Below are 16,628 nucleotides of genomic sequence, written 5' to 3'. Positions count from 1 at the left end.
AGTAGCTGGATTTTGGTGGGCATTAGTTGGATTTTGGGGGTCACCAGCTGGATTTCGGGGGGTAATAGCTGGATTTTGGTGGGCAGTAGCTGGATTTTGGGGGGTAATTGCTGGATTTTGGGGGTATAGCTGGATTTTGGGGGGCCGTAGCTGGATTTTAGGGAGTAGTATCTCTATTTTGGGGGGCAGTAACTGGATTCTGGTGGGAAGTGTCTTGATTTTGGGGTGCAGTAGCTGGATTTTGGGGTGCAGTAACTGGATATTGGGGGGCAATAGCTGGATTTTGGGGGGTAGAAGCTGGATTTTGGGGGGCAGTAGCTGGAACCTGGGGGACAGTAGCTTGATTTTGGTCAGTAGTAGCTGGATTTTGGTGGGCAGGAGCTGGATTTTGGGGGGCATTAGCTGGATTGTGGGGGGCAGTCGCTGGATTTTGGGGGGCAGTCGCTGGATTTTGGGGGGCAGTATCTGGATTTTGGTGGGCATTAGCTGGATTTTGGGGGACAGTAGCTGGATTTTGGGGTGCAGGAGCTGGATTTTGGTGGGTAGCAGCTGGATTTTGGTGGGTAGTAGCTGCATTTTGGGGCGCAGTAGCTGGATTTTGGGGTGCAGTAACTGGATATTGGGGGGCAATAGCTGGATTTTGGGGGGTAGAAGCTGGATTTTGGGGGGCAGTAGCTGGAACCTGGGGGACAGTAGCTTGATTTTGGTCAGTAGTAGCTGGATTTTGGTGGGCAGGAGCTGGATTTTGGGGGGCAGTCGCTGGATTTTGGGGGGCAGTCGCTGGATTTTGGGGGGCAGTATCTGGATTTTGGTGGGCATTAGCTGGATTTTGGGGGACAGTAGCTGGATTTTGGGGTGCAGGAGCTGGATTTTGGTGGGCAGCAGCTGGATTTTGGTGGGTAGTAGCTGCATTTTGGGGCGCAGTAGCTGGATTTGGGGGTACAGTAGTTGGACTTTGCGGGGCAGTAGCTGGATTTTGGGGGGTAATAGATGGATTTGGGGGGTAGCAGCTGGAGTTTGTGAGGCAGTAGCTGGATTTTGGGGGGTAGTAGCTGGATTTCGGGGGGTAATAGCTGGATTTTGCTGGGCAGTAGCTGGACTTTGGGGGGCAGTAGCTGGATTTTGGGGGACAGGAGCTGGAGTTTGGGGGGCATTAGCTGGATTTTGGGGGTAGCAGCTGGATTTTGGTCGGTAGTAGCTGGATTTTGGGGTGCAGTAGCTGGATTTTGGGGGCAGTAGCTGGATTTTGGTGGGCATTAGTTGGATTTTGGGGGTCAGTAGCTGGATTTCGGGGGGTAATAGCTGGATTTTTGCTGGGCAGTAGCTGGACTTTGGGGGGCAGTAGCTGGATTTTGGGGGACAGGAGCTGGAGTTTGGGGGGCATTAGCTGGATTTTGGGGGTAGCAGCTGGATTTTGGACGGTAGTAGCTGGATTTTGGGGCGCAGTAGCTGCATTTTGGGGGTACAGTAGTTGGATTTTGCAGGGCAGTAGCTGTGTTTTGGGGGGTAATAGCTGGATTTTGGGGGGAAGCAGCTGGAGTTTGTGAGGCAGTAGCTGGATCTTGGGGGTAGTAGCTGGATTTTGGTCGGTAGTAGCTGGATTTTGGGGGGTTATAGCTGGATTTTGGTGGGCAGTAGCTGGATTTTGGGGGGTAATAGCTGGATTTCGGGGGGGTAATAGCTGGATTTTGGTGGGCAGTAGCTGGATTTTGGGGGGTAATAGCTGGATTTTGGGGGTAGTAGCTGGATTTTGGGAGGTAATATCTGAATTTTGGGGTGCAGTAGCTGGATTTTGGGGGGTAATAGCTGGATTTTGGGTTGCAGTAGCTGGATTTTGGGGGCAGTAGCTGGATTTTGGGGGCAGTAGCTGGATTTTGGTCGGTAGTAGCTGGGTTTTGGGGGTAGTAGCTGGATTTTGGGGGACAGTAGCTGGATTTTGGGGGCAGTAGCTGGATTTTGGTCGGTAGTAGCTGGATTTTGGGGGCAGTAGCTGGATTTTGGGGGGCAGTAGCTGGATTTTGGGGGGCAGTAGCTGGATTTTGGGGGGCAGTAGCTGGATTTTGTGGGCAGTAGCTGGATTTTGGTGGGCATTAGCTGGATTTTGGGAGAGAATAGCTGGATTTCGGGGGGTAATAGCTGGATTTTGGTGGGCAGTAGCCGGATTTTGGGGGGTAGTAGCTGTATTTTGGGGGGTAGTAGCTGGATTTTGGTGGGCAGTAGCTGGATTTTGGGGCGCAGTAGCTGGATTTGGGGGTACAGTAGTTGGATTTTGCAGGGCAGTAGCTGGATTTTGGGGGGTAATAGCTGGATTTTGGTGGGCAGTAGCTGGATTTTGGGGCGCAGTAGCTGGATTTTGGGGTACAGTAGCTGGATTTTGCAGGGCAGTAGCTGGATTTTGGGGTGTAATAGCTGGATTTTGGGCGGAAGCAGCTGGAGATTGTGAGGCAGTAGCTGGATCTTGGGGGTAGTAGCTGGATTTTGGTCAGTAGTAGCTGGATTTTGGGGGGTAGTAGCTGGAATTTGGGGGATAGTAGCTGGATTTTGGTGGGCAATAGCTGGATTTTGGTGGGCAGTAGCTGGATTTTGGGGGCAGTAGCTGGATTTTGGTGGGCATTGGTTGGATTTTGGGGGTCACTAGCTGGATTTCGGGGGTTAATAGCTGGATTTTTGTGGGCAGTAGCTGGATTTTGGGGGGTAATTGCTGGATTTTGGGGGTAGTAGCTGGATTTTGGGGGGCCGTAGCTGGATTTTAGGGAGTAGTAGCTCTATTTTGGGGGGCAGTAACTGGATTCTGGTGGGAAGTGTCTTGATTTTGGGGTGCAGTAGCTGGATTTTGGGGCGCAGTAACTGGATATTGGGGGGCAATAGCTGGATTTTGGGGGGTAGAAGCTGGATTTTGGGGGGGCAGTAGCTGGAACCTGGGGGACAGTAGCTTGATTTTGGTCAGTAGTAGCTGGATTTTGGTGGGCAGGAGCTGGATTTTGGGGGACAGTAGCTGGATTTTGGGGTGCAGGAGCTGGATTTTGGTGGGCAGCAGCTGGATTTTGGTGGGTAGTAGCTGGATTTTGGGGCGCAGTAGCTGGATTTGGGGGTACAGTAGTTGGACTTTGCGGGGCAGTAGCTGGATTTTGGGAGGTAATAGCTGGATTTTGGGGGGAAGCAGCTGGAGTTTGTGAGGCAGTAGCTGGATTTTGGGGGGCAGTATCTGGATTTTGGGGGGTATTAGCTGGATTTTGGGGGTCAGTAGCTGGATTTTGGGGGTCATTAGCTGCATTTTGGGGGGCATTAGCTGGATTTTGGGGGGCATTAGCTGGATTTTGGGGGGGGGGTAGTAGCTGGATTTTGGGGTGCAGTAGCTGGATTTGGGGGTACAGTAGTTGGATTTTGCGGGGCAGTAGCTGGATCCTGGGGGACAGTAGCTTGATTTTGGTCAGTAGTAGCTGGATTTTGGTGGGCAGGAGCTGGATTTTGGGGGGCATTTGCTGGATTTTGGGGGGCAGTCGCTGGATTTTGGGGGGCAGTATCTGGATTTTGGTGGGCTTTAGCTGGATTTTGGGGGGCAGTAGCTGGATTTTGGGGGGTAGTAGCTGGATTTTGGGGGGAAGCAGCTGGGGTTTGTGAGGCAGTAGCTGGATTTTGGGGGCAGTAGCAGGATTTTGGGGGGCAATAGCTGGATTTTGGGGGGAAGCAGCTGGGGTTTGTGAGGCAGTAGCTGGATTTTGGGGGCAGTAGCAGGATTTTGGGGGGCAATAGCTTGAATTTGGTGGGTAGTAGCTGGATTTTGGTGGGCAATAGCTGGATTTTGGGGGCCAGGAGTTAGATTTTGCGGGTAGTAGCTGGATTTTGGGGGGTAGTAGTTGGATTTTGGGGGTCAGTAGCTGGATTTTGGGGGACAGCAGCTGGATTTTGGGGGGCAGTAGCTGGATCTTGGGGGACAGCAGCTGGATTTTGGTCAGTAGTAGCTGGAATTTGGGGTACAGTAGTTGGATTTTGCAGGGCAGTAGTTGGATTTTGGGGTGTAGTAGCTGGATTTTGGGGCGCAGTAGCTGGATTTGGGGGTGCAGTAGTTGGATTTTGCGGGGCAGTAGCTGGATTTTGGGGGGTAATAGCTGGATTTTGGGGGGCAGTAGCTGGATTTTGTGAGGCAGTAGCTGGATTCTGGGGACAGTAGATGGATTTGGGGGGTGGTGCTGAAGCTGGATTTTGAAGATCAGAATAAGATTTGGAAGTGAGGAGCAACATTTTGAAAACCGTAGCTGGATTTCAGGGCAGGACTGGGGTTTTGGGGGCCAACAGGAGGGATCCATGGGAACAGCAGCTAATTGAGTCTTTGCTTCCACTGGATGAGAGATTAAAAATTGCCACTCGTTCAGGTTGTGAGGTGAGGAACAACCCCTGGGTGACCGCGTGGGTGGGTGACATTTGATCAATCCAGGGAGAGTCAGTGCCCTGAGGCTGGGAGGAAATCTGAGCCAGCATCCTCATGCTGATCATTCTGCGGAGGGGGTGAGCAGCAAAACAGTATAAAAAATCATTTGGATCCAGACTTAAATTTCAGCTATGAGGAGCTCGGGGAATTTAGCAATCTTTGTAAATAGTGTACAATCACTGTTGTCATCAAATGCTAAGAGAGCCAAAGAACATTAGTTATTTTCAGAGAATTTACAACACAAGCAGCCCTCTGGAGACTGATGATCGGGAAGCACACTTACTGTATGCTCCCCTCTGAAGACAGATTAATGGAAGCTGCACCTGAACCCTCGATTCTTTGTTATCTACATTGTTCCTAACGGGTCTAGAGAGACCCAGCCTTCCTGCCTGTCCACTTCTGGCTCCAGTTCATGTGCTGTGACATTGAAGCAAACACCAATATTGAAGTAATAAATCTACTCGGACATCGTTGGAAGACTTATTACTGAATGCTAACAAACGTAATTAAAATGATAAGCTTATTCAGTAACAAATCAATCCCTGGTGTTTGACTATTAACCCTAATTGTTGAACAACAACAACTTGCATAATCCCCTAATGTAGCAAAGCATCTAAAATTGCTTCACAGAATTGATATATAGACTATTCCAAAGAAGGGCATATTTGTTTGTTTTCCTTCTGCTTTGGATATTAATATTGAACTCAAGAGGAGACCCACTCTTCCTCGTTGTGATCTATTCCAACCATTTGAAACTTCCTGTTTTATCTTTAAGTTCACAGAAAATGAACCAGCTTAATTTTTCTCTCCATCAAGCTAATCAGGATATTGGAGAACTTTGATGAAACAAAATGGAGAGAAACAGATCCAGATATCAACACTGATGTGGCTCTGTTGACATTTGACACAGGATGAGTTTAGTTAACATCAGGCTGCAGAACAGCAGCACATCTGGTCCCAGTTCCCAGAGACCATGGGTATGTGAAGTGTATAGAAGATAGTACAGTGTTTTATAGAGACCAATACGTTTCAAGGATGAGCCTTCTTCCAGGGGTAGCATTTGCAACTCTATCGAATAGTTATGGGTTTGAGCCTCATTCCAGACAGCCCTGGGCAGGAGAGACAGTCTCTGAACAGAATCACTATAGAGGAAAAACCCAGAGCACAATCTTCTGGGTGTAAAAAGGAGGAAGAAATAATTTTGTGGACCATCAGGGACATGTTTGAAGCATTTTGTTGGGAAGATGTTGGTTACAGAATAGTGTCACTTAAAGAACTCTGTTTAGTCATCAGTAGGTTAACAGCTAGCCTTTACTTATATACAGTAGTTAATAGAGTTACATGTATAAAGGGTACAGGCAAGGAGCTATCTCCATATCTAGGTCTTTACACGTCTCTGCTCAATACCGCAATGACCCCCGAGTCTGGATCATGTGCCTTCTGTGTGGGGGGTACTGTACTCAGTCTCACATTAACCTTGTGTCTGCCAGATCCTTATGCTAAAGATTTTAGTGGAACAATATTTTAACCTGAGACCCATTGTCCTCACATTATTTGCCCACAGCTGGGATACTGCACAAGACAATTGCAGTAAAGCCTGAGAGAGCTGCACTTTCTGTCACTTTTAACTGTCGTTGTTAAACAAAGTCAGGATTGGAGTCAAGATGGAAATAAGTACAGTAATTAGGAGCCAATCAGATGGAAGAGTGAGGCATGAACTGGATGCTGGCATGCTGAGAGGGCTGGAGCTCTGAAATACAGGCCTGCCAACGGAAACTCAGTGATACAAACTACAATTATCACAGCTGACTCCAAAACTGAGGTGACAGGCTTTGGCATGACATTAAATCAATGTGACACCAAGCCCATCAATGTAAATAAAGACAAGGATTGAGCAAGTGTCTTTACAGGGCTGAATATCAGCTCATGTTGAATGATGCTGCATGGAACTGAAATAGACAGGGTTTGTGTGAACCATAAGATGTGCCCCTGTAGAGGATGGCCTTGCTCATTGATTTAAATATAAACATGCTCGGTGTCATAATGATAAAAAAATGCATTCGGATACTTGGCTGACCTTCACCAGGACCCAACATATGATACAGTTCACCCAAGGTCAGATAGCACGTGGTCAGAAGTTAGCCAAAATGGCGGATTAAATGACTTGACACCTACAGGTAAAACTGTGATTTGTGTGTCATTCTTTCAGTGTGAAATGTGACGCTCAGGATCAAGGAGAAATGGACAAAGGGATATGTGCTCACAGGGCGGGTAATTGTGATTAGGACAGTTTGTTCGTGTGGACAGAAAATGGCAACATGGATAAGTTGGACTTAATGGCCAGTTCCCATTTTGTAACTGGATGTATTTTGAAGTAAATTCTCTTCTCACTGCCCTGCAATGTTTGGCGCTGTTTCTTTGAGACCTCCTTCTCCCACTTGTGACTGAAAATGAGCCTAAGATCAGTGATCCTGCATGCTGGAAATTGGAGGCTCAAAGCTTCCAGTTTAGTCTGGAGTAGGTGTAGTGGCCCTCAGAGCTGTCGTGGGAGGTGGGCGGGTGATGGTGGGGTTGTTGGACAGGAACGGGGTGAGCATGGACTGCCAGCAGTCTCTGTTTGGGGTAAACAAACAACAAATTGGAGCCATTGGAGATGAGCAGTGTTCCTCCTCAACAACAATCTTTGAACCATCAGTTCTGAGTGCATTGTTATGTTTTGAAGGAGAGGTGTTGCAGGGTCATTGCTTAAGCCTGTGCCGCCAACCTCGCTGTCGTCCACTCCGGCCAGCTTAGCAGCACTCCTCATAGGGAGTGACGGCCTTGAGCTCAGGTGTGGCACCACTGATCTGGGACCTCTCCCTCTTATTGTGGGTGAGCTTGTCCTGCATAAAGACAGATGGCGAGAGTGTGATCAGGACGCATGCCAGGGCACATGATAAGGATGCTGAGTTGGGCTGGTCATGTATCCAGAATTCCTGCCACTCGCTTACCAAAATTAATCTTCTCTGGAGACCTCAAGTCTGGGGTGCGCTCTCGGAACGGTCAAAGGAAGCACTATAAGGACACCCTGAACACTTCACGAAAGAGGTTTTATATTGACTTTGTGCCAGGTGTAGTGATCCTGGGTGAGCTTCTCCCAGGACTCAATCAAATAAAAAAAAAGCTGCATCCTCCTTCAAAAGCAATCTCAGTGTCTGGGGACTGCTGCCATGCACTAATTCTCTCTACTCGCTTATGCCTCCTTTGTATGCGGAGCTGGGTAGTGGTCAATCAGGTCTCACACCATGTTCCCTCCCCCCATTGCAGGTGTCGCATCATGTGGCTTAGGTCAATGTTATGTGCAGCCATCTCCTAACAGTGAGTGTGGGTTCTCAGCTCATTCCCGACATCAGTGAAGTATCACCCTCAATGCAAAGTGCGCTTGTGCAAGACATCTCTTGAACCTACAGAGCACGTTCAAGCGATGTTCATTACGTGAGCCTCCATCTTACACATACAGGAGCCTCCTAACTCGGCTGCACTGTGGAAAGGTAAAGGTGTAGTATCGAAGGACACATGGAGATGTGCATAGAGACGGAATCTTTCCTTGATCTCTATGACCTCTTGGTCAGCTGTGAGGGTATTCCTTCTCTCAGGCCACACTCATAAGCATGCAGGAGCACAGCCTGTCTTCAGCATTGTCGACTCTCTGAGTGAAAATCTGCTCAGCTTCCCAATATGTGCACTGTCCCACCTCAATGTTCCTGAGCTCTGACCTTCACCGATGCACTTTTGTCCTGGTGCTCGAAGCGACAACGTTTTCTGTTAGCAACTTTGGAGTTGTCTGCATCGCACCCACAATGCTATCATGGACATTACTAAAACCCTCAGCGGGCTCTGTGATTCTAATTTCAGATGGTGATGTATTGGGGTCGCTTGAACTGTTGAGCCTGCTCTCGATGCGTGTATGTAAGCTCGATGGGATGGCAATGCTGAAGGTGGAAATAGGCTTGGAGTGAGGATGGAGTGCAGCTGACGTATGCCCTTTATTACCAATGATGCTGAACCTTGAGGGCTCCATGGTCTGTCTGCATTGTTGTAATCGCCAGAGCTAGGGCTGGTCATCAGGGGAAAATGATTGTGTTGAAAAGGAGGCATATTCCTGTGCGGCAGGCAGGTACCTGAAGGTGGTCCTCCTGTGGTCTGCCGTGCCCAGTGAAAGGTCAGATTGACTGCAGCCCCCTGCCCCTCTCTGAGATTGCTGGATGTCATTGTTATGAGGACTGAAGTGATGTTGAGGGCTCAGTGTGGTTAACAGACATGAGTGCTTCGAGAACATCCTCGGCTGGCTTCACCCAAATCTCAACTCACATTTTCACCATCAGAGTCACAGAGAAGGCCTTGTCTTGTGGCTGGAGATTTCTTTCCTTGAGGTGCCTTGTCAGACAGAAGGCATGCAGCTACCAGCACAATGAGGGTTGCATTCCAAATCCTGCCTCTTGTAGGCTGCTGTAGTGACTGGGATGCTGGAGAGGTGCTTGAAGAGGCTGCACCAACTAATGTGTGATGCTGGGAGGCCCTCCTGTAGTTAGTACCATAGTTCAGCAAGGTACCATGCTCCCAAGCATTCACCATCCTTCAAAGGGTGAGTACATGGTGACTGCAATGTGTAACTAGTCCTTCTCATTTCAAACATCCAACTCAATCTGAGAATGAAAACAATGCAGGTGATAACGTGGGCCCAGCATGGAGACCAGTGACCCAAGAGCATAATCACTGCATCTCGTCATCAACCTCCTGGACTCTGGTGTCTGTTACCTCCTCACAGTCACACCTGGCTCCTCTGGCCCATGTCATGGCCTCTTCCCCTGCAGTCTTAGCTTCCTCGCCCTGGTTGCCCTCAGCCCTCTTGATGTCTTCCTCATCATCAGAGGAGATGTGCAGCTCATCCATTTCATCACCTGGCAAGTCCTCTTTTATGTTTTAAGTTATCAGGTTCGCTTTGTCTGACGAACGCTAGCTGCGCCCTTGATATTAACACATTAGTTGGTGCTTGAAACAATATAGACAGAGAGACCAATTAACTGAACAGACACTGGTGATTTTTTGGAACTAAGAACAGAGCATTAACACCATGTGTGCTTCTTCAATCACCTCCAGCTCAGTTACCCAAGTAGCCTGCTCTTTAAAGCGATTGGTCAATACAGTCACATGGTTAACTAACTACATTCTCTTAAAGGTACATTGCACTCCACTTTACCACATCCCTTCCCCTTTACTGGAAAGTACAATTGACAAGCACTACAACATCCCAATTATTTGCACGAATAACTATTTACAAGTCAAGTCTCTCAGGAGTCTTCCTCAGACGTGTCAAGCGTTATAACTCAACGGCCTTGCCGGCTTTTTCCAAGATCCCCTCCTCAAGGGTCCACTGTCCAGCAGGCTCTTTGGTGGAAGTGGGCAAGTTGGTGTCTTCAACCCTGTCTGGTCCAATAGGCCCCAGTGGTACATCCAAATCGTGTGACATTTCTTCCACATGGCGCGCAGGCTCAAATGCACATGATGACAGCGTTCCTTCTTGTGGAACCATCTCTCTTCTTTGGAGGTGATCCACGTGTCGTCTGATTATTCACCCATTTATCAACACATTATAGGAGAGAGGTCCTGTCACGGCACTCACTTCGCCTAATAGCCAATTGGGCCCATCTCCAAAGTTCTTCACGAGAACTGTTTCTCCCACTGTGAAATTTCTTTCATGATTATGATCATCACGTCTAGTCTTCTGGGCCTCTTGGCTTCTCTCCACCTACCCCCCTAAATTCGGCCTGATACGAGTTAGATGGGTGAGGAGCCGTCTCTTCATTAGGAATTCAGCGGGGGCAATGCCGGTGGTCATGTGTGGCGTTGTCCAGTATGTGAACAGGAACCATGACAATCTGATACTGATGGAATCTTCGTCCAGCTTTTTCATCCCAGATTTAAAAGTTTGGACTGCCCGCTCAGTCAAACCATTAGAGGCTGGGAGGGAAGGTGAGGTTTTGATATGAGTTATTCCGTTGAGGGTAGTAAACCTGTGGAACTCCTGCTGATAAATGCAGTCCTGTTGTCTGACACGAACACCTCTGGTAACCTGTGCACTGCAAAACTCTGTTGAAAACGGTCTATGGTGGCAGCAGACATAGGTGACCGGACTTCATAGACATCCATCCACTTGGAGTGAGCGTCTATTAGTAAAAGGAACATCGTTCCCAAGAAGTGCCCCACATAGTCAATGTAGAGGCGCAGCCATGATCATCCAGCCATTCCCAGGAGCACAATGGAGCTAAGAGGGGTAGCTTTTGTACCTGCTGGCATTGAAGACAACTTTTGACTAGGGTTTCGATGTCCGCGTCCATCCCTGGCCACCACAAGTAGATGCGCATGAGCAACTGCATCCTACTAATGCCAGGGTGAGCACTATGTCATTCAGCCAGTGATGGCCTTCGCCCTCTCGGGGGCACAATAACCCTTGCTCCCCAGAGCAATATGCCATCCTGGCGGGTGAGCTCATATCTGCAATTGAAATAGGGCTTCATGTCATCAGACTTTGACTCGCCTGACCATCCATTCAGGACCTGCTCCCGGACGTGAGATAAAAGTGGATCTCAGATTGTCCACTCACGGATTTGTTTGGCCTGGACAGGGGAGGAATCCAAAACATTTAGTACTCAGGCAAGTTCCTGGTGAATTGGAACCTTCATGTTGTTATCTGGCAGGGGAAGGCGGCTCAGCGCATCAGCATGTACGATTAGGCTTCCTGATCGGTGAATAAAAGTGTATTCGTAAGCAGCCAACATTAGTGCCCACCTCTGGATGTGAGCAGATGGGATGGGGGGTATTGCCTTATCTTCTCCAAATAAATCCAGCAGAGGTTTGTGGTGGGAGATAATGTGAAAACGGCAGCTGTGGATGTATTGATGGAATTTCCGAACACCAGACACAACAGACAAACCCTCCTTCTCAATTTAAGAATATCGTCGCTCTGCAGCACTAAACAAGTGAGATGTATAACCAATGCGTTGTTCGGAACTATCCACCATCCCATGTGAAAGTTCAGCCCTGACTCCATAAGGGGACGTGTCACAAGTTAAAATCAATTCTTTCTTAGGGTCAAAGTGGGCCAGTTGATGATTTTAACAATTGCTTTACCTTCAGAAACACATCCTGGTGCAGAGCTTGCCAAATCCATTTGGTTTCTCTTAAGCAATGCGTATAATGGAATCAGTACGGTCGATGGATTTGGGAGAAATAGCCCATAGCAGTTTATCATGCCTAAGAAGGCCTTTAGTTCTGTAGTGTTTCTTGGTGCAGGTGCCTCACGAATATCCTTGACCCTTTTCTTCCATGGATGCAGGCCCTGTGTGTTGACCCTGTGGCCAAAGTAAACTATCTTTTTGGCTTGGAAGAAAACATTTCTCTCATTTCAAGCACACCACTTTTTGTGAGAAGCATTTCAGCACATCCTCCAAATTAGCTAAGTGTTCTTCATCAGTTCGTCCAGTGACTTTTTTTTATTCATTCATGGGGATGTGGGTGTCACTAGCCAGGCCAACATTTATTACCCATCCATAGTTTCCCTAGTTCAAAGGGCATTTAAGAGGACATTCACTTTGGTTCTGGAGTCCAGGTAAGGACAGCAGATTTCCTTCCCTAAAGGACATTAGTGAACCAGATGGGTATTTAGAACAATTAACAATGGTTTCATGGTCATCATTAGACTTTTAATTCCAGATTTTTATTGAATTCAAATTCCACTATCTGCCATAGTGGGATTCAAACCCAGATCCCCAGAGCATTCCCCTGAGTCTCTCGATCACTAGTCCATGTGGTGAAGTTATACCCATAGTGCTGTTAGGAAGGGGGTTCCAGGATTTTGACCCAGCGACAGTGAAGGAACAGCAATATATTTCCAAGTGAGGATGATGAGTGGCTTGGAGGAGAACTTCCAGATGGTGGCATTCCCGTTTATCTGCTGCCCTTGTGGTAGTGGTTGTGGGTTTGGAAGGTGCTGTCAAAAGAGCCTTGGCGGATTCCTGCAGTGCATCTTGTAGATGGTACTGCTGCTACTTTGTGTCGTTGCTGGAGGGAGTGAATGTTTGTGGATGTGGTGCCAATCAAGCGGATTGCTTTGTCCTGGATGGTGTCCAGCTTCTTCAGTGTTGTAGGAGCTGCACTCATCCAGGCAAGTGGGGAATATTCCATCACACTCCTGACTTGTGCCTTGTGGATGCTGGACAGGCTTTGGGGAATCAGGAGGTCAGTCGCACGGTTCCAAGCCTCTGGCCTGCTCTTGTAGCCACAGTATTTATATGGCTGGTCCAGTTCAGTTTCCGGTCAATGGTAACCCCCAGGATTCAGTGATGGTAATGCCATTGAACATCAAGGAGTGATAGTTGGATTCTCTCTTGTTGTAAATGATCACTGCCTGACACTTGTGTGGCACGAATGTTACTTGCCGCTTGTCAGCTCAAGCCTGCATATTGTCCAGATCTTGCTGCATTTGGACATGGATTGCTTCAGTATCTGAGGAGACGCGAATGGTGCTGAACATTGTGCAATCATCAGCGAACATCCTCACTTCTGACCTTATGATGGAAGGAAATTCATTGATGGAGCAGCTGAAGATGATTGGGCCGAGAACACTACCCTGAGGAACACCTGCAGTGATGTCCTGTAGCTGAGATGACTGACCTCCAACAACCAACAACCATCTTCCTTTGTGCTAGGTATGACTCCAACCAGTGGAGCATTTTCCCTGATTCCCATTGACTCCAGTTTTGCTAGGGCTCCTTGATGCCACACTCGGTCAAATGCTGCCTCGATGTCAAGGCAGTTACTCTCAACTCACCTCAGGAGTTCAATTCTTTTGTCCATGTTTGAACCAAGGCTGTAATGACATCAGGAGCTGAGTGGCCCTGGCGGAACCCAAACTGGGCATCAGTGAGCAGGTTATTGTTAAGCAAGTGCCACATGATAGCACTGCTGATGAACCCTTCCATCACTTTACTGTGTTATGCACTCAAGTCTCAGATTCTGTGTGCCACCCTCTTACTGTATCCCTCAATCCCATACATTATCTTTTTCAAACTCAATTTCCCATCTCTGTTCAACCCCTTCTACTCAGCATGTCCCTTCATGACATTTGCTCACCACATCCCTCAACAAATCTGCTCAACTTGTCCCTCAAAACAATCATTCAACATGTTCCTCAGCCTCACCTCCTCACCAGAACCTTGAATCTCATCAATCAACTTTACCCCCAATATCTTTCTACTCTATCTCCACCCCATGCCTCCAGGCATGCATTTACTCCACAAGTTTTTAATTTTCATTTAGGGGATGTGGCTGTCTTTGGCAAGGTCAGTATTTTTTGCCCATCCTCAATTGCATTCGAGAAGGTAACAATGAGTTGCCGTGTTTACAGTTGCTTCTATGGAATTTACTGGCAATTCAACCCTTTATTGGGTGAATATGTTCTGCCTGTTCTCTTCTCATTCCTGACTTTATTAACTTAAACCTTCTGGGTTTTGAACACTTCACCACACTGAACAATTTGTACCTTATTAAATAGCGTGTGCAACAGAAAGTGAGTGTTGCATCAGATTTTGAACATTTCTAAATTTGATCATTTACCTAAGGGGCTGGATTTGCTGTGATTCTTACCTCCGAGACCAGGCCGCAGCCTATTGTCGTACCCATCCAACAGACGGTCCAGGATCCTGGTGAAGATGGTGATGTTGTCCTTCCCCTCTGTTGGTGCTGGTCGAGCATGCTTCTTCGAAAATCTATGAATAAAAAGAATTTTTTTTTCCCAAATATTTTAGGTATTTTTCACACAGGTCTTAACATAGGAACAGGAGAAGGCCATTTATCTTATGTCTAACCTTTTATGAGGGAGTTCCTGTTATCATCACCTGATATTATTGGATGAAGGTAACTGCCAGACTCTGAGAGACCACTGAGAAGCTTTCAGGATGGCAAAATCTGATGTTGAAATCAAGGCCACAGTTATTTTCAGCCTCTGCAGTGAAGAAAATAAAGCTGCACATTTAGAACAAGAAGGGTATGTTTTAGAGCAAGTCCTTTTGGCCCAGGAAGCTGAGAAATGATTGAAGGATCCCATCACAAACTTGCTAATGGCTTATCTCCCCCTCTTTCCAGAAGTGTAGGTGTAGGGTTTCAGGGTCCACTCCTATCAGGTGAACAGAGTGGGTGCCCTTATAGATGATGGAAGCAGTCTGGGTTCTGATCAATCTGTCAGTCACATACTCACTGATTAGATGATGCCAGGGAGGTTACCTGGCAGGAGGTTGAGGGGAGGTGGGGTGATGGTTATGGTGCCTCTCAGATGGTCAGAAAACAAACAAAAAAAAAAAATGGGCATTATTGGTTCTCCTGGCCATAACAATTATTCACAAAGGATCACTGATTATCTTGGATAATCCTTCAGGGATCTATTTGAGAAAGCTTTAAGTGCCAATGGGTGAAGTGTGCACCATTCATGCTCCGTTGATCAGCACTAAACAAGTTAGAGAATCAGTGGAGTCCCAGGCCTAAGGTGCTGGTTTGCATGGGATAATGTGGGTTCCATCTGTTTCTGTCATCCATTTTAAAATCCTACCAAAATGGAGGCAACTCAGACATTGAAAGGAACAGGGACAGATATAATGGGCAGCCATTTTAAACACACTAATGTTCTGTGACTACACAAATGGGGGGTGGAGGAGTAGATGGAAACCACTCCCACAGTACCTTGATGCCATTTATGCTACCGACTTATTTGGGTTACTGGTCCAGTAACATAGCGTAATGGAATAAATTACCTGGCAAGGTCAATGTCTAGAATAGGGGCCTGACTAACAATTTGGAGACTGTTTCATGTGTGAGGACATCAGATATCATCAGTGCCTGTCTCAGAGAGAGGCTTTATTGAACTCACTAGAAATGGCAGCATACAGTCAGCTTGCCTAATGGCAGAGTCACATGACTGTGGCAAGCCAGGTAGTACACCAAATGGACTTCCCAGCTAAACAATTGGTGTTTTGAAAATGCAATCTTACTGTTCTGGTGGCATTTGAACTCAAGTCTGTTAATTTAATAAATCTGGAATAAAAATCTCGTCTCAGTAATGATTACCATGAAACTACAAGATTGTCACAAAAGCCCATTTGGTTCACTAATGTCCTTTAGGGAAGCAAGTCTGCCGTCCTTACCTGGTCTGGTCAACATGTGATTTAAGACCTGCAGCAATGTGATTGAATCTTACCTGCTCTCTGCAATAGCCCTAGAAAGCCACTCAGTTCTATCAAATTGCTACAGAGAAAGTCATTGCTGGAGTATCCTCACCACAAGGACTGCAATGGTTTAGGGCAGCAGCTCACCATCACCTTCTCAAGGGCATTTAGAGATCGGCAATGTTCATTTATTGGACGTCAGTATCGCAAGTTAACTCAGTGTTTAAAATATTCCTTCCTATTCCTTATCTGCACGTGAGATTTTTTTTTAGAAGAATGCATTCAATCACATCTCCTCATCAGCCATGGGATTTGAACACATCCCAACACTGAACAATTTGTTCACTTTCGTCTTCAGGATTTAAATATTTTGCAGTCTTTCACAGGGGATACGCCATAGAGACTGATCTCATTCAATCAGACAGGAACAGTCAGTGAGCAGCAAGTACAGAGACACAAGAAATTGTACAGATATCACATCAGTGCCCAAATTGACATTTCTCATTATCACCTGATAATGTCAGGATGTTCAAAATCACTCATTCCTAACTCCTTGATTCAATCCAACAAACCATGCTCCAACTGGACCAACTAGTCACTCAGAATTACACTGTACATAACTGGCACCAACCAGACTCATTCTAAATAGTACATGCACTGGTATTACACAGAATATTTAGAAACATCCTGTTCTTTTTTTCAAACATGGGAGGTCAGGAATCCTAGCCAACAATAGCTTTCACCTTTGGGTTAAGTGTATGATTATTATCAGCAGGGCAGTCTTCTACAAACCCTCTTTCCCTCAGGTCACAGTCCTGATGGTGTAGATTTTCAGAGTTCCTATTCAACCAATAGCACTCCAGTTCACTGTTTGGTAATTTGTGGGAAAACATGCAGCACTTTAGCATCTCCGAGCTACTCACTCAACTTTCCAGGATTTAGAC

At 47.0% G+C, this 16,628-nt stretch overlaps 1 protein-coding gene across 1 annotated transcript in view; it reads right to left on the bottom strand.

Annotated features, from left to right (window-relative positions):
* The window catches only part of LOC121282432 (gamma-aminobutyric acid receptor subunit alpha-5-like), a 529,643-nt gene that overhangs the window by 465,730 nt on the left and 47,285 nt on the right, over nucleotides 1–16,628 (bottom strand). The window contains exon 3 of the mRNA XM_041196144.1: nucleotides 14,114–14,235. Within this exon, the coding sequence (XP_041052078.1) occupies nucleotides 14,114–14,235 (122 nt within the window). The remainder of the gene's footprint in view (nucleotides 1–14,113; nucleotides 14,236–16,628) is intronic.

The sequence above is a fragment of the Carcharodon carcharias genome, chromosome 9, assembly GCF_017639515.1.
Source record: "Carcharodon carcharias isolate sCarCar2 chromosome 9, sCarCar2.pri, whole genome shotgun sequence".
NCBI lineage: Eukaryota > Metazoa > Chordata > Chondrichthyes > Lamniformes > Lamnidae > Carcharodon > Carcharodon carcharias.
This window is presented reverse-complemented; position numbering and strand designations above follow the sequence as displayed.